We start from the raw sequence: 17,482 nt of genomic DNA, 5'->3' as shown, positions 1-17,482 counted from the left end.
GGCGAATTTTATTTTCTCTCTCTTCTTGGGCCACTGAGCGCTTATTGCCACTCCTTCGTTCTTCAAGGGTGGTGGTCCTGATGCGGGTGAGGGGCCACTAAGCAACAGCGTCTCCAGTTTGAAGAAAGGGGTGCTGGTGTCGCCCACTTTCCAGGACACAAAGATGAGATTTCTAGGAAAGGGAGGCAATGGAAGCTTTTTGTTTCTTAATCCCTTCTTCTCAATATCCCTGGGTACTGAGTCCCCTCCTCCAAAATTACCCAGGGGAGAGTAACAGCCACATTTGGATCTTTTAATACTCCATCTTGTTTTGTTAACCACAACTTGCCCAGGCTACTTGTTCAGGAGGGCCTCTGGTCCAAAGTGAAATGGATGTTTGAACTTGATGCTGATTATTGCTAGTATCATGACGACAATGAAACAGACAAAAATCCTGGCAGGGGATCCCCAGTGAGGAACATCTGTGGCAAAGGGAAATATGTGCTGTTTTGGTAAAAAGTAAAGTTTTCTTCCAGAGCAGAACTGATAGTGGGTGGTGTAGGACCGCAGAGACGCCTCCACTCCTCTCTTGCAGAAACTAACAACCGGGCCTGCTCACCCAGCCAGCTGTACCTCACTAGTCCCCAGCTTCAGGGCAGTTCCCAGCTTCTGTTGGATGTTCCTTTGAATTTGATTTCCAAGAATACTCCTATGGAGTCTACTCTCTCAGTCAAAAGCAAATAAACTCTCAACATCAATCATATCCATCAAACCTACCCAAGAGTTAGATGACCCCAACTGACCAAATAGTTGCCAAAGTGGAGGAATCCCCACCTTAGATCAGTATAATGTTCTGGTTTATTAAGCACTGTCTGTCTAATCTGTACCCTTTTTAAGTCTCCCTTTAGCTCCTAATGTACTTGATATGCTGAATGACTGAATATGTCTCCCCCAAATTAATATGTCAAAATCCTAATCCCCCAAGTGATGGTATTAGGAGCTGGGGCCTGGGATTAAGTCATGAGGTGGAGCCCTACTAGATAGGATTAGTGTCCTTATAAAAGAGGACAGAGAAAGGGAGGAGAGAGAGAGAGAGAGAGGAGAGAGAGAGAGAGAGAGAGAGAGAGAACAAACACGTGCAGTCTAGCCCAGAGCCTATGACCCTTTCACCAGGCAAGGAAACAGAAGGCTCTGCTTATGAGCCAGAATGTGGGTCCTAACCAAAAACTGAATCTATAAGCACATTGATCTTGGACTTCCTATTATTCAGAACATTGAGAAACAAATTTCTCGAATATGTGTTTGTGTGTGTGCTTGTGTGGTGCTAGGGATTGACTAAAAGGCCTTGTATGTGCTAGCAAGCAACCTACCACTGAGCTACATCCTCAGCCCCAGTTTCTTTCTTTCTCAGCCCCAGTTTCTTTCTTTCTTTCTTTCTTTTTAATTTTTTTTAGTTGTAGTTAGACAAAATACCTTTATTTTATTTATTTCTTTTTATGCAGTGCTGAGGATCGAACCCAGTGCCTCGCATGTACTAGGCAAACACTCTACCACTGAGCCACAACCCCAGCCCCTCAGCCCCAGTTTCTGTTGTTTATAAACCACCCAGTTTGAGCTATTTTGCTATAGCAGCCTGGTCAGGCTAAGATAGCATACCTCGGTCTCATTTCCTAAATTGACTTACAGTTGCACTTTGTTTCCTATCCTTGGAAGGGCTAGAAAAATGAACATCCCAGGGGTAAAGATTGCTGCAGCCTGTAACTGGTCTGTGGAGTAAGCTGTATTGCTATAAAGAGCCCCAGAGGCTTAAGAAGATAGAAAGAAGGAATCAGTCAGTCATCCAACAAGTCTTTATTTTTTCCACTTGGTTACTTCTCCAGAGCTGGTACCTTCTGAGCTCTGGAGCAAGGTTAGACTCACAGTGCAGGAGGGTGCCCTTGGGGGCTATGCCATTGCTTTCCTCCAGACTGGGTCTGAGCTCAGGGCAGGATCAGGCACTTGAGAGCCCTCCACCTCGCTTGGGTGGCACAGATGGTGGTGCCTCTCACAGGGCTCTGGAAGGTGGAGGTATAGGTGAGCCCACTCCAGGCCTATGAAGGATGGAGGGACTTCTCCATAAGGCCAAGCAGAAGCATGAAGAAAATGAACCTCAACAGCAGCACTGCATGTCCTTTAAAAGAGACATCATGAGAGGGGAGCCCAGCTGCTTTCTGGGACCAGCTCCTTGGGGTTTTCACAGAGAACGGTGTCAGCCACCCTCTGGGGCTGAGGGCCAAGAGGAATGGTGCTTTACTACCATCATTCTCAGAGTCAAGAAGGGCTCAGGGTTTGGGTACTTCCTGAGGTTCTGTAGTTGAGCCCTGAGAGAAATCTGGGTTGCCCTGGAAATCATGTTGAGATGAATGGTGATTAGTTCTCTGGGGTAGATGTGAGGGGTTGCAATTCAGTGTGAGCCCGTCTGTCTGAACGGGGTGGTTGGAACTCAGAATGTTCTGGAAACAGCCAAGCTCTCCAGATGTACTCTGCAAATGCAGGGCATGGAGGATATGGTGGGGGTGGGGGTTTTTGAATCAGATGGAGTTCTTTGTCTCCTCCTGTCTCCTCTTTCTTTGGTGCTTCCTGGGCACCCAGGGTATCTTCTGAGGTCATAGAGCAAAGCAGAGAGTGTTGGGGCTCCACAGAAAGTAGATGGGTAAGTGGCAGGCAGTTACGTAGGCAGGGGCAGCCTTCTTGGCCTCTGATTTGTCCCCATATATTCTCTCTTTCAGAGGTTTCAACTGACATGCCTGGTCACCGCTGTAACCTCCTCTCAGGATACATGCATGGAAACAGGAATCACCTGGGTCTTTGTTCACCTTCGAGTGGGTCATCCAGCACTCACTGATGCATAGGGTGGAGCAGGGAGCCTGCCAGGATGCTGAGAATCTGACTGAGGTCAGAACCAGACTTTTCCCAGCTCTTCATCTGGCTAGTGCTTAGGCAGGGCCTAGGTGGAGGATTATCTTGGAATCACCCTCTTGCCAGCCCCAGGAAAAGGAGAGACCATTGGAACAGCAGCTGGGAACTTCTCTGATTACTTCCCTTTTGACAGCAGAGCACTTTATGTCCATGACATAAATGAGAAGATTGAATGCTCACAAAGAGCATTTTCGGGAAGAACAACACACCTGGGCTTGTGTCTCAGTCTGTGCCAGCTCCTATCTTTAAGGTCAGAGATTTGAAGGCTCCTCTATTACCCATCTGGGGCCACTAGGGGAGGCAGAGGAGTGGCCAGTGGGGACACCTGAAGCCTGGCCTCTCATTCTTGCTGATTCAGCTTCCTGGAACCCTAAGTGCTCACTAATGGGGCATCCCTTCCCACTCTCATGCAGGGGGTACCCTAGATCCCACAGCCCACTTCCCCAAACCCAGGCCTGAAGGGTGGTTGGCACCTGGGCTGGTGGAGGGTGGCAGGGGTCAGGGGCTGGGTTCCTGGGGCAGCTGGGCTGCATATAGGGCCAAAGTGTGGTGCAGGAACTGGTATTGCTCCGCAGTCTGGATCATTCCTCCTCTGCAAGAAGAAACAGACCATGATCGAAGGAGAGACAAGGAGCCTGCTGAATGGCTGGGGTCAAACATCTCCCTGGTCTTACTGGGAAAGTCCTGCCTTTCTCCCTTCCCTGTGTTAATTTTACTTCTTTCTATTCCTCCTTGAGGCCCCTCAAGCTTCCCCTCAAGAGAGGGAGGCTGGGTACTAAGGGGGAAGTACCCTACATTGACACTTGGTCTTCTCTGATCCATTTAGCTCCTGAGCAAAACCAAACTTCTGATTTCCTCATGTTGGGTCAGGAATATCCCTGAGCCACAAGTTTTCCTTTCTAATAATCCTAAAAGTAAAAATAGTAATTCTGTGCATTTGTATAGTAGTTCCCGCTTTCCAAAATACTTTCATATAAATTAACCCATTCCTTTCAATAGCACTCTGAGGGTGAAGGAATGGGCCCAGAGAAATTTAGAGACAGCTCAGTAAGATGCAAGTGGGAATTTGGACACTGCTCCTCAATCTCTAAATCCAGTGTGCATTGGGACTTGCCCATGGCCACCTCATTTCTAGAATCAACTGTATCTTTTTTTTTTTTCAAGCTTTCCCAAATAGGCATTTGGAAGAGGCTGGGGAATGCACGAGAAATTGAAGGGTCCTGGGAAGTCCGTAGGGTGGCATATATAATTCCAGTCCCCAAGCTAAAATTCCAAGTAGAGATTCATTCCTGGATGTTAGCTGCAAAATAAACAGCTCTTAAGCCAAAGGGATCCTTTCCTTTCTTGAAAGAGTGCTTGATGGTGATGTGTCTAGTGGTGCTGATGCCCAAGGGCCCTGGCCACTCATTAGCATGACTAGTCTTGTTTATCATCACCCACCTGTCTAGCCGCAGTTGGCACACAATGCCCAGAATGTCCACTTCCCCTCGGGCCTTCAGCTGTTGGCAGCCAATTCGGGTGGCTATGAAGCAGCCTGTCCGGCCAATCCCTGCACTGGATATAACCAGAGAGAAGACGGGGAGGTCACAGGAGGGAAGAAGCAAGGGAGTAAGGTGAACAGGAAATGTAGGAGCCGGGTCCCAAATCTATGGACAAAAATGGGACCTGCTGGGTGTGGTGGCGCATGACTGTATTCCCAGTGACTCTGGAGGCTGAGGCAGGAGGATTGCAAGTTCAAAGTCAGCCTCAGCAACTTAGCAAGGCCCTAAGCAACTCAGTGAGATCCTGTCTCTAAATAAAATATTTAAAAGGGCTGGGGATATGGCTCAGTGGTTGAGTGTCCCTGGGTTCAATCCCTGGTACCAAAAAAAAAAAAAAAAAAAAAATGACCTGAAGGTGCTGTATTTGTGGGGCAGGATTCTGAGGATGAAACGCTGTACCCCAGCTTCCAGCACCTCTGGAGGAGTTTGCCTCTCTTTGCATTGGGGGAGATGAACCCAGGGTCTCCTGCATGCTAAGCACGCACTCTACCACTGAATCATGCCCCAACCCTGAGCCTGCACTGCTCCTCAGCCTCACTCCAGGCCTAGTCCAGGTCACTTTCCGGTTCCTGTGGACATTGCAATGATCTCTTTTCTGCGTAACAATCTACAACAGTTTCCAACTGACGGTGCCCCACTGTGGGCTGGCTGCCCCCTCAGGCCCTCCTTATCTGACCATGACTTCCTCCCAGTTTATACTCAGCCTCCACGGCTACCCAGGCCTGCTCCCTCTACACCTCCCTCCATTCCATCCACAGTCCTCTTCTCTCTGCTGTGCGCTATCTTGCCCTTTATTTCAAAACCCTCTCCTTCCTTCTTGAACAACTCTTGCATGACCCCTGATAGAAACCTCTAATGACACCCAGCACCTATATCCAGGGGTCACCTGTGGGTGAGCCCAGGAGCCCCCTCTAATTTATACTTTTTTTGCCTGAATGTTGTTTTATTTGGGATGTCCACTCCCCAGTGGTCTCTTTGCTTTGTCTGTCCCCTGTGTCACCCTCCACCCACTCCTACTTTCATTCTGTAGCCAAAGCATCCTTTTAAAATTGCAAATCTCAGCCAGGTGGGGTGGTGCATGCCTGGAACCTCAGCAAGTTTGGAAGACTGAGGCAGGAAGATCACAAATGTGAGGCCAGCCTGGGCAGCTTAGCAAGACCCTTAGAAGACCATGCCTCAAAAATAAATTAGAAAGGGCTGGTGATGTAGCTTGGTGGCAGAGCACTGGCCAGCATGTGGGAGGCCTTGGATTCAATCCCCAGTACCCAAACAAACAGAACCAAAAAGCCTCAAAGAAATAAAATGGCAAATCCAAGGTCTTGGCACCTAAATAAATAAACAATAAAATAAACCCAAGTGTCTTAGTCGTCCCTCTAAGGCTGTTCTTCCCGTGGCCCTCACTTGACTTCTGGAATCATCTCCCATCATTATTCCCACACGTAACGGCCCACCCTCTCGCCCTCCCACCCTGCAGCCAGTAATGGACCAAGTTTTACATTTCTTCTCTTTGGTGTGCTGTTCTGTCTGCTTGGAATGCTTCTCCTGTCCCCTTTTCACTTGATCAATTCCCTTCCAGGTCCTAGGGTAGCTTAGCTGTCCTTCCTCTTGGAAAACCTCTGGTTAAAGTCTGAGTTAGGCAACCTGACTCTACGCTGCCCATCAGAGCTCTCACAGCATTGTGTTGACTTTAGTTGTTTAATCTGCCATCATTCCCACCAGGCCCTAAAACTATCAGGGAAGCTCCAAACTATTTCAGTAACTGTTACCTTCTTAGAGTCTAACATTGTGCCTGACAATAAGAGGTTTTCGATAAATACATGTTGAATGATCCCCTAACAGCAGGGATTGTACATGTTTCCTTTCAATAGCCAACTAGGAGCTTCCCGATATTCTGACGCCTCTCTGCATTGTGCCTGGGTATGCAGAGATGTCTGGGTTCTGTGGGAAGGAGGTAGTAAGAGCAGAACACTTGCTGAATGACACAGATTCCTGTCCAGGTAAGAACTAGGCTTGCCTGATGCTGTTCTGTTCCGACCCCCTTCCCAGACCCAGTGGGAGGGAGGGGAGCATGGGATCCAGGCCACGGTGGAAGCAGTGGTCCCCCACCTGCAGTGGACCACGATGGGCCCGGTGTTGGCAGCTGTCTCTGGGCTGTCCTCCACCTCAGCCACCAGGCGCAGCAGGGGCCCGGCTGATTCCGGCGTCTGGTGGTCAGGCCAGGCTGAGAAGAGGATGTGTTTAACTGACCGGCATTCCTCCTGGTGCTGGGATAGAGACAAGGCGTAAGGACGGGGGCCGGGTGAGGGGCACTGCCCACCTTCTGTGGCGTTAGAGGAGGGCAGGGGCTACAATAACCCTGTGGGGGAGTCGTCAGCTCAGAGCGGGCAGGGCTGACTCTTCGGGCTCATCATCCCGCCCCGCCAAACTCCAGTGAAGGAGCATCGTCCTGGGACAGGGAAAGACCCAAGTTCAAGGCTTGACTCTGCCTCTCACTAGCACATAACCCTGTTTTCTTTGCCTAGAAAGTGGGAACGGTGATATATTGGTTTATTTCCTGGGCTGCTTGGAAAATAATGAATCAACAAAGAAATGTTTTGAAAAATGTAAAACACTGTGCAATCACAGAAAACCTTTCTAAAGCACTTTCACGTGGACTGTTACACATCTCTTCCAACCTCCTCTCATTCCTTCAGCGCACTCTGGATCCTTCCTCTCCTTGCTGGACCACTCAGCAGGGGTGGAGTGGCTTCCTGTCCATTCCTATATGATTTGTTCCCTCTGTGCTATTAGACTAGAGGCTCCCTGAGGACAGTGCCCAAGTCTCTCTTCTGTGGATCAAACGCCTCTTTTAGATGTGGGCTCAAGATTTGGATGAGTAAGCTTGGCTCCCAGCGAAGGTTGGGCCTGAGTCCCAGAGATGCTGGACTTCCCTGGTCCCTAGGGTGGTACCTGGATGGTGAGCTGCCGCACAGTGTATTCTGGGCACTCTTTGGTATCCTGGATGCGTATCTGGAAGGGTCCATAGGTTTCCTCTTCTGTGGGCCAGTAGTGGACACATTTCTAGAAGGGAGGGAGCTGGGAGTCAGAAGGAGGGTGTCTATCAGCTGCAGCAGGGGTTGGGGAAGCTCTGAGGGGGCTGGTATCACCCTGCATATCCCATCTCCTCTGGGGAGGTCAGCAACTGGGACTTGGCTCTCCTGAGTTTGACCCTGCAGGCCAAGTATTCGTCCCATCTCATATTTTGGCCAAGATCCCGCTACCTGGAGAATAGCTCAGACAAGAGCCAGGGTTGCCTGTCCGTGTTCTCAGCTCCCAGGGAGCCTGTGGTGCCAAGCTGCCTGCATGGGGGTGTGTGAGTGTGTTGGGGCAGGATGTAGCCCTTTTAGGGATTCACCAAGGACTGTGGCTCTGCCGCCTACCTCCTTGCCCTCTCGGAGCTGAGTGAGCATGACAATAAGGCACACTTCTTCTTGCCACACCATCTCCCAGAAGTCTGACACGGTGTTGGGCATGGGACCCTGGGTCGCGATATAGACCTTCTCCTGCCCATCGTAGCCCTGGGGAGGTGGGAGCACAGGGAGGCAGTGAGATCCGAGTGCCAGGGAAAGCCCAGGCTCTGCAGGTGCTGGATCAGGCTGAAGCCAGTGAACACACGCACGTGTACAAGCACACACACTCTCAGAAGCCACAGGGTGGAAAGGACAAGGTCTTTTTGTTGATGTTGTTGTTTTTTAATTGAACCCAGAGCCTGGTACAGGCTAGACAAGTGCTCTACCACTCAGCCACACCCTCAGCCCAGGACATGGGTTCTGGAGTGAGGAACATGTGAGTTCAAGTCCCTGTTCTGATGTTTCATAGTTATGCTATTATAAGCAAGTTACCTAGCTTCTGTAAGTCCCAGCTTCCTATCTGTAAACTGGCATACTGATATCTCTCTTGCAGGAACGTAGTGTGGATTAAAGTTAATAGAATATACTAAGAGTCTGGCATATAATGGGTGCTATATAAAAATTTGTTCCCTTCCTCCCTTGCTGCTTTCTTCTAGTACAAAATACCAAAATTGTTCATTGATGTGAATTAATGTTTCACTTTTATATATCACTCTTATATATTTAGCAGTGAAATGTAGCACCCTCTCTCAGGTCTGTCTCTGTCCCCTTCAGGATCCTCAGTTTCCTGTTCCTCAAGGTGATGGTGAAATCCAGCCCACTGTTCTGGTAGTTTTGGCTGACTAGTGGAAGACCTTGTGTCCGCACTGCTTTTCTGACAACAGCTATTCCGCCTGCAGCCTCAACTGCTGTCATACCCATGTTGGCCAATAGAGGGAGCTGCTTCTATTTCTACTTAGGGTGGACAGAGGTGAGAAGTTGGGGTAGAGAGCCTACCTTGCTTTTAGGTTCCTATTACCTGGATATTAATCCAACCATTTCCACAAAGGAGGGGATGTTTGGGAAAAGCACACAGGTGGGGGTTCTTCCGTATTTGTATTGGCCTCTCCCATGAAGATCTGGGGGGAGCCTGGGCGGTTGAGGGGGGCGGCGGGGCGCGGGGGGTGTTACTATTTGTATTGGTCTCTCCCATGAAGATTTCAGGAGTCATTAGCCTTTATGAAGCTAATGGCTAGGTTCAGCAATGCTCCAGGTTTAGAGACTTGACATACACAGGGTGATAAGTTGGTTTAAGGAAATTTGACATCTCTTCTTTTTCAGAAAATTTTTAGCATGTTTTCTAGGTTGGTGACTTTGGGTCTGTTTAGTGTCCATTCAGCCTGGCAGGGCTATGACAGCAATGAGTCAGAGCAGGCAGGGATATCAACGCCCCTGACCTACCAGCCACAGCTGGGAGATATCATCTGACATCTTCAAACACAATCCCATCACACTCCCGTTGCCCCCATTCTGCAGCCCGGCTACTCACTCGGATGTAGTTGGCGTTGATGTAATCTCCATCCTCCTGGCTCTGCACCCGACTGAGACAGACACGGCTCTGAGGATCTAGGAAGTAAAAATCAGTGGCGGTCAGAGGTCAAAAGGTGACCAACTAATACAGACTCTAACTGACTCAGAGAAAAGACTTGTGACTGTCACAGTCGTTTGTATATAGCAAGTAGCCCAATGCCCACTGGATTATTTTATATGTAGATATTAGGCAGCCACAGAATAATTTTGAGCAGGAGATTGATATCAATTTCCAGCCATAACTTGGGAAGGCTAACTGAGTGGTACTGTGTGGGATAGACTAGAGAGGAGAGGGCACGGAGCTGCAAAGATCACACAGGAAGTTCTTGTAACGATCTACTCTTGAGATCAATGAGGGTGCAGAACAGGAAAATATGAGTAAAATTGGAAAAAGAAGTGCTGTAGAGAAAGAGTGTCTTTCCAGTGATGGATATGAGGTCCAGAGGAGGGACTTGCCCAAGATCACTGGGTGGTTAAGTGGGACTCGGACTTGGATTTCATTCAGCTACTAGATCCTGTGGTTTCTCCTCTAGGGGACGGGATTTATCCAAATCAAATCCAAACGAGGATAAAGAAGCAGGCCTGTGAGGAAGGGAGAGGGGATACTCCCCTCCAGAGCCAGCCTGGCTATGAACAGAGGAGGCCCAGAGGCCAGGGAAATCTCAGGCAAGGGGACTGTCCCCTCTCTGGTGGCTGCAGGGCTGGTCAGAATTAGGAAAGGACTAAACTCACCCCCTCTCCACTTGGCGGAGCACTCCCAGCCTCTGAACCCATCTCAGCTGGCAGAGGCGCAGGAGGAGGAAGGGAGTACCAGCAGGAGGTAACCCCAGTGTGGAGTCACTGCAGGGGGCAGCCTGATGGGGCTGCTCTCCGGGGGAGAGGCTCCGAGGCCTCTGTAGAGCAGCAGGTGCTAGCCCTGGCTTGTCAGCCCAGTGTCCCCCATCCCAACCTGCCGAGCAGCCTCTCTGTCCTGCCTCCATGTGTGTTTCTCAAAGCCCTCTATGTCTTGGGGCGTCCTCCCAGAAGCCTCTGCTGCTGTGAAGCCTCCCTACATGGGAGGAAGATGAGGAAGTTTTGGTACAGGGTGCTGTGTGACCTTGGGCAAGCTATGAAATCCTCTGTCCCTCGGTTTCCTCATTTGCAAAATGGGCATACTAATACCATCATGCCAACTTCACAGGGACGCTGGGAGAAATGAATGCACAGAAAGGGTGGAGGGCAGTACCAGTAGGTATTTGCAAATTTCATCATCGCTGCTGCTGCTGCCATTAATGCCCCTTCTTTCCCCCACCAGGGGAAGAATATTTCCAAGTTCTCTTGTCCTTCCTTCACCCAGGCTGTGCATCTTGCCTTCTGAAGCTTGCCAGTCCTGGGCAGAGGGCCCACCTCCCTCCATCCCCACCGCCGCTCTTACTTGGCAAGATGGTCTTGTACCGGTCCTTGGAGGCGTGACCAGGGATATCCAGGTCTTCAGGGTTGACGAAGTTTGAGGGGATCTTCTGGCAGGGGAAGAAATGAGTGAACAGCTGCTCCCTTTCCCAGCATGCTTTTCTCCCCTTCCTCCCTTTCCTACTAGTGCTGGACCCTGGCCATCCCTTCTAGGCAGGCTAGGGTGGAAAGTAAAAGAGGAGACATGGGGGCAACCTCCTTTCCTAAGCCCCCAGGGTGCAAAGAGAAGACATGCTCGGGGTGTCCATGATGGACTGAGGCTAGCTGGCCACCTCTGATGCAGAAGACAGACTGATGCAGAAGGGACCCCCAGTTCTTACCAAGAATTCCTCCTCCAGTTGCTTGGGGCTGGGTGGCTGGTGCTGCAGGGCCCAGCAGGTCAGGGGGTGTCCAGCTGTGCGCAGAAAGTGTAGGGTGACCTCCCGGGGTGTGTTCACCGAGCAGATGGGCTCCACGGTGCCCAGGGAGCGCACATCCAGCATCAGAGCCACATTGGAGCCCCGCCTAGCGAGCGCCCAACAAAAACCGCTTATGTTACAGTTATTATTGTATAGGGTACATTTGAGGAGGCGGCTCCTCGTCAGTGCTCCAGAGGCCTAGTGCATTCGAAGGTTCAGGGCCCTGCTGCATGCTTTTGTCCCTTTGTCAGGAAACAACTGCTCTTCCCTGCTGCCACCTCTTCTTCTCAACCTGGCCCCCAGGCTCACACCTACACGCAACCTCTCCCCAGGGACAGCCAGCCAAACCTAGGATTTAGGGTGCAGGCTCGGGGTTGACATGAAACTCTGTGCCCCAGAAACACAAAGAACATGCAAAGGATATGCAAATTAGTATGATCGGGTTTTCTTTCCAGATTGGAGTCCAAAGTAGAGGGTCTCTGGACTCAGCTATCAGAACTGGAGGGACAGACGAAGAGAGGGGGAGAAGCGAGCCGGGGCCCAGGGCTGGGAAGACCCTCTCCAGGGAAGATCTCACCTCTCCTGTAGCCGCACATGCTTCTTGGCTGGTGCTTTGGCAGGTGGAGGTTGGGTCATCTTGGCTGCCCCTAAAGATGAGGTCGGCCACAGTGCTCTGGAGCGCCCCCCACGGGCCTGGACCATGCTGGGGTGGGGCACTGGCCCAAGGGAGGCTCACTCGGCCGTGGCCATGACGTCTGCCTGGAAGACAAGGCCCTGCAGCTGCTGGCCTCAGCCTGTCTGGCCAGAAGGAGGCTCCCAAGCCCTGTTCCTCAAGAGGTGGCCTCATTTTCACCCCGAGGACAGGATCTCTTTGGTGGGATCCAGGGCACAGGCCGACTGAGGTCGGAGTAAGGAAAAGATAAAGGGTGGAGTCCTGGATGAAGATAGGAAAGAATCCAGAGGGAGGAGAAGGAGGGAGACCAAAGCGCACCGGGCTCTCAGCTGGGGTCCCGGTGAGAGGAGGCCAGGGAGAAAGGTCAATGGTGGGAACCACACAGAAGGAAGGGACAAAGCTCTCAGAAGCCACCCCTGACTCTAACCAGTGGGACTGCTCCTGAATGAGAAAGCGCACGCCTCTGGCAGTGTTGGAGGCCGTTGGAGACCCAGACCCACCGGGCTGCTGGCCCCTCACATGGTCCTCAAGATAATTTCTGGCTTCTGGGGTCCCCGTCCAGGGAGGTTAGCCTGGGGGTGTTTCCTTCCTCCTCCTGCCCTTCCCCCATCTCCCGCCTCTGTAACCGTCACAGGAAATGGCCTCACCAAGCCCTTGAGCGACAGTGCATGGTGAGGCGACAGCTAGGGGCATGAGTGGGGGCATGGAGGTGATGAAGCCACCTCTTCTGGGGGGCAGTCCCCGTCTCCCAGAGCCAGGGTCACACAGGTGCTGAGACAGCGGGGTCTAAGTTGCTAAGCCCACAGGGATGGAGGTGAGGGGACAGCGTGGGCCCTTGCAGGTGCAGGTGGTGGAGAGGGCTTCTCCTGCAGCAGGGGGGCCCTTTCTCTCAATTCTCTGCCTTCCCTGTGGCTTCCCTGCCCTCCTGGCTTCAGGGACATCAGGTGTTGGACACCCACTCCCCGGCCCACTCGCCCTCCCACACACCACTTCCCCGGGCTGTCCCCACCCTGGGGCACAGCACTCCTGCTCCCTGCTTCAGGTACTTACTGAAGCAGCTGTGTTCCCCAGGCTGCCTCTTGCCAGCTGTCTATCTGTCTGTCGGTCTGTCTTTGAGGACTGAGAAGGATTCAGGAAGCCAGTTTCCTCCCTCGGCCCCTCCTCGCTTCCACCCACGCACACCCCGGCTTGCTCGTGCCGCCCTCCCGCGCCTGTGCAGCTGCCACCAGGGGTCGGTGCCTCCTGCCTGTGCCCCTAGAGGCTTCGTGCGATGTCTTGGCACCTTTGCCAGGGGCCAAGGTCCTGTTCCCGGGAACAGGTGAGGGGCTGGGCCTTCCTTGAGCACCAGGTTCCTCTGGCTCCTAAACCCTCTTCCTTCCTGCCACACTGCTCCTGTGGGTCCTTGTCACGTCCCATTTCTGTCTGCTTTCTGGGCAGAGCTCAGCTGGCCCCCTGCTCCATGCCATCTCACAAAGAACCCCAGGTGGCTCCTCGTCCACCTGACCATGCCAGAGGCTTATTTCCACTCCTGGGCCTCTGCCCGGGGGCCCTCTCCCTGGAAGCCCTTGCTGTTTCATGCCTTGGAACCTCATGGCCAAGAACAGGCTGCAGCTTCCTAGAGCAGACGTGGCGCACACCTGGGGTGGGAAGCAGGAGGCAGAGTCCTTGCTGCATGTGGGAAAGGAGGGCCCCTGGCCGGGCCAGAAAGGGCTTCCTCAGGCTCTGAGCCCTGCCCAGCTCTCCGCTCCCTTGGCCTGCACATAGGCCAGCCACTGGAGAGTGGACAGTAGAGCTGAGTTGGAGGAGAGTCTGGGGCTTCCCCTAGGTCCCCTGCCCCCTCTGGGCCTCCTCCCAGAACCTGACATCCTTTCAGAAGACTTACGAATCGTCGACAGGCTCTGGCCCTCCTGCCAGGGGACTCCCATGTCCTCTTCACGATTGGGGCACCTACGTGCCTGGGGCTTGGGGAGCAGCCCCCAAGTCCAAGACGCCAGGGCCCTCCGCCCCTGCCTGACTCCTCTGGCCGGCCCATGGTGGCCTGCAGCCCAGCCGCCCCGCGGTTCATGCTGCTGTGTCTCCTTAGACCTTGTAACATTCCCAACATCCTTCCTGGCCCCAGCACGCTCCCTCCGCATTCCCTCTCTTCCTCCCACTTCTCTGATTCAGCTGTCAAACGGTGACAGCAAAGAAGACATGATGTACAATAGGCCCAGGGGAGGGCACACAGGGGGCGGCGGGGGGCTTCAGCTGACCCTCGCAGGAGAACGTTTGAGGTGAAGAACAAGAGTGACCCTTTGGGCTCAGGAGGCCTCCTGCTACCTTCCTTTGCCCTTAGGAGGTGAAGACTCTTTTCTGAGCCTCTCCTTGGCTAACTGATCCTGGGTCCATCTACCCTATAGTCGGTGTTCCTCTAAGAATTCAGGGTGGGGGTCACCCAAGGAAGGGGGCTAGGTGGAGCTGGGAAGTATCTGGCTGCAGGGCCAGGCGAGGTGGCAGGAGCAGGAACCTGGGAATCCCTAGGTCGCTGTGGGCAATGATCTGAGGCTGGCCTCTGCCTTGACCTCCCCATGTGGGTCAGTGTTTCTACTGGTCAGTGCTGTGGGCCCTGGAGTAAAGGAGGGGGCAGGAGGGGCTTGGAAAGAGGGCCCCCGCTCTGGGCCGACTGTTGATTATGATCAAGAACAGGAAGCTAGGATACCACAGGGGTGGGGGAGGAGGAAGTGGGCCAAGTCTCCCCTCCACTGGTTTGCCCAGTGCCCCCGGGTTTCCATGCCTGAGCCCTGTTGGCTGTGAGCACACCCCTGACCCCTCAGAGGCTAGGGCCAGCAGAGGTCCAAGTGTTTCAAGGAAGCCAGGAGCCTGGAGATGAGGAAGGGGGTTGATATAAGGGGTGGGTGTAATGCTGGACATTGAGCAAGATCCCTGGGCCCTCCCAGTTTCCTTTGGGAGGTGGAGGGGAGAATCACTCTGGCCTCCTACCCACTCCCTCTCTCCCCCTTTGCTTAGAAACGCCTGGACATCCATGGAGCATGTGGCTCGAGACCCAACCACAAGCCTCTGATGGACAAGATGCTGCCCCAGGCCCTCCCCAGCCTGGCCTGGGAACCTAGTCCACCCTCTGCGCCGTCCTCCACCCGCCCCCCCGCCCAGTGTGAGTTTTGCCCCATCTTGAGGCTCCTAAAGTGACTCTCCCTTCCCATGCCTGGGGTGGAGCTCTCCCGGGTGGCTCTCCAAATTTCATCACTGAGATTTCTTATTTGTCTTCCTGGGTTGGGATTGAGTTTCCTGCTACCTTCTGCTCCGGAGAATGTGTATACTAATAACTGGGCGCCAGAAGACCTGCATGTCATGAGTAAACTATGGCCCAGTGCTGTGTGACCTTGGGCAAGTTACTAAGGCTCCCTGTGCCTCCGACTCCTCCTCAGCTTCCTCCCTTCCCAGGGGGATGATAATAGGGATAATAACCCCATGTGGGCAGATGAAGGGAGACCTGTGAAGTGCTTTTGTTCACAGGAGAGCTCAGGAGTCAGCAGAAGCAAGAGAAGCTGGCGAGGGAAGTGGGCCAGGGAGCCACACTGGGTGGGGGAGAGCTGCGTGGGGGAGGCCATGGAGGCTGTGCCTTGCCCCTCACCAGCCTTACATCCTCCAGGGAGAAGGTGCCAGCGCAGCTCAGGGGAGGCTCTGCGGGAGTCGCTCATAGCAGCCAGAGAGGACAGGGAGGAACTGGCCAGGCTCTCGGGCCAGGCCGGGGAGGGGCTGATGCAGGGCGAGGACACGTGTCTCGTCCCATCTGAGACTTGTGGTCCCTCTGGCTGCACACACAGTTACCACTTGGCTCTCCAGTCTGTCTCCTCCAGTCACTCCTGATTCCTGGGGCTGTGCACCGGACTCCCATGCTCAGTGTGAGAGCCGCTGGGGGACGGGATACACCAGCAACTCCCAGAAACCCCTGCTCTGTAAAATCCAAGGGGGCATCTTGGGGAAGGGTCAGCTGCTGGGGGCCAGGACTGCTGGGCCTCACACCTGTCCTGCTCTTCTCCTTAGCTGCCCTACTAGCTCCTCTCTGGACAAGCCCTTGGATCCTAGGTGGCTCTTCCTGAGGAAGCCGACTTGTTCTGCCCTGACTCGGCGGGCCCAGGCCTGTCCTGGCGGCGTTGGGGAGACAGACAACGAGGTCTTGGAGCGGGAGGCAGGGATACACCAGGCACACGGTGAGTGGGGCAGAGGAGTGCTGGGCGGCCCCCTGGGCTAGCCTCCGGGGAGGCCCACAGGGCATGTCCCAGGCTGCCCCTCTGTGCCAGCCACCTCAAATGCCATGGCCCACTCCAACCCCGTTTCCCTCCTGCTACCACTGAGTGCCCTGCTGGTACAGGGAACTTTTCCATACCCTTCATCCTGGCTGAGAGGACCAGCTCAGCATGGAGGAAACCAGGGCCAGCCTGCTGGGAGTTCCAGGAAAGACCCCAATTCCTCTCCTGTCACTGGGACCCTGGCAGGCAGAGGAAAGTCCCTCCCTGACTCCAAGCTCAGAGTCAGAGAAATGGACATCTGCTCTACAGCGTGGCCCGTTCCTCCCAGGGGCTCTCCTGGGTGTTGTTTCTGGACCCCCCCCCCACCCCCGTGTGTCCATTCAGACAGGCGTGAGCTCCCTCCTGATACACGTGTGCACACTTGAACACACGCCGTTGGGGCACACCCCTGCCCAGGCCCCCAGCCCCTGCTGTCTCTCCACAGCTGCACCTAGGCCTCCCCCTTCCCCGGCGACCTTCCCCAGAACGTGGGAGGGACAGTGGGCGACTTGTCCTCTCCTGCCTGGTGATTATCTTGCCTCCAGCGTGGGGGATGCCCAAGGCCTGGCTTCGGGTTGTGGGAGAGCAGAGGAGGGGCCGGAAGAGCTGCCTGGGACAGCTGCAGGGAGAGACAAGGCCAATTCACATTTGGGAGCCCAGACAGCAGGACCTGCCACTGGCCCTCTTCTGCCTCTTGACTGACTCTTTCCAGAATGAACCGGTAAGGTGCCTTGAGACCTTGGGAGGACCCTCGGGGTTCTCTAGGGAGAGGATGTGGGTTTGTCTGTGGGGGTGGCTGTTGGGGAAGAGGTACAGCCCTGTGGTTCTTTTTTGCTGAATGGAGAGGCTTGGTCTTGGGGGTAGGTGGTGCTGATTCTTATCTGTCAGAAACTTTCTGTACTCTCTCTGGAGCCCCCCTCCCCTCCCAAAGCTGCCCCTGGCTGGGTTGGGGGCTGGCAGCTGGGCCTACTGTGGTAAAGTGCCTTCTCAAGGTTCTCTTTAGCTTCAGAGTCAGGGCTGTCCCCAACGGGCCTCTCTTTGGTGGGGACTTTGGAACCACCCCCCCCAATGTCCTGCTCTATCTCCTTAGATTCTGAATTAGGATGTTTCTACCCCACCATCTCTCCTGTCTGTGGCTGCTGATTGGGACTCTGCTAAAAGAACAGAGTAAGGTGTCCCCAGGTGAGGTGAGATGGGGAAAGGACCAGGGTAAGGGGTTGCCCCACCTCTTGGCCAG

General features: G+C 53.7%; 1 protein-coding gene across 1 annotated transcript; it reads right to left on the bottom strand.

The window, feature by feature from the left end:
- Window positions 1-1,888: 1,888 nt before the first annotated feature.
- Window positions 1,889-13,055, bottom strand: Ptpn7 (protein tyrosine phosphatase non-receptor type 7). The gene is made up of 10 exons (XM_076831580.1): window positions 13,007-13,055; window positions 11,861-12,042; window positions 11,206-11,389; window positions 10,851-10,935; window positions 9,396-9,472; window positions 7,898-8,035; window positions 7,428-7,538; window positions 6,585-6,742; window positions 4,378-4,491; window positions 1,889-3,529 (listed from the first exon to the last, which is right to left on the bottom strand). The coding sequence occupies exons 2-10, from the start codon at window positions 11,983-11,985 to the stop codon at window positions 3,436-3,438; spliced, it is 1,086 nt and encodes a 361-aa protein (XP_076687695.1). The 5' UTR covers window positions 11,986-12,042; window positions 13,007-13,055; the 3' UTR covers window positions 1,889-3,435.
- Between the last annotated feature and the right edge of the window lie 4,427 nt (window positions 13,056-17,482).

The sequence above is a fragment of the Callospermophilus lateralis genome, chromosome 13 (assembly GCF_048772815.1).
Source record: "Callospermophilus lateralis isolate mCalLat2 chromosome 13, mCalLat2.hap1, whole genome shotgun sequence".
NCBI classification, from domain to species: Eukaryota; Metazoa; Chordata; class Mammalia; order Rodentia; family Sciuridae; genus Callospermophilus; species Callospermophilus lateralis.
This window is presented reverse-complemented; position numbering and strand designations above follow the sequence as displayed.

What these genes read in the sequence shown, in the direction of transcription:
- Ptpn7 (XM_076831580.1), bottom strand. Translation starts at nt 11,985, where the DNA reads ATGGTCCAGGCCCGTGGGGGGCGCTCCAGAGCACTGTGGCCGACCTCA. An exon ending in AACTGGAGGAGGAATTCTTG is followed by an intron (nt 10,936 to 11,205) that starts GTAAGAACTGGG and finishes TTCCCCTGCCAG; the next exon opens with AAGATCCCCTCAAACTTCGT. An exon ending in GTACAAGACCATCTTGCCAA is followed by an intron (nt 9,473 to 10,850) that starts GTAAGAGCGGCG and finishes TTTACTTCCTAG; the next exon opens with ATCCTCAGAGCCGTGTCTGT.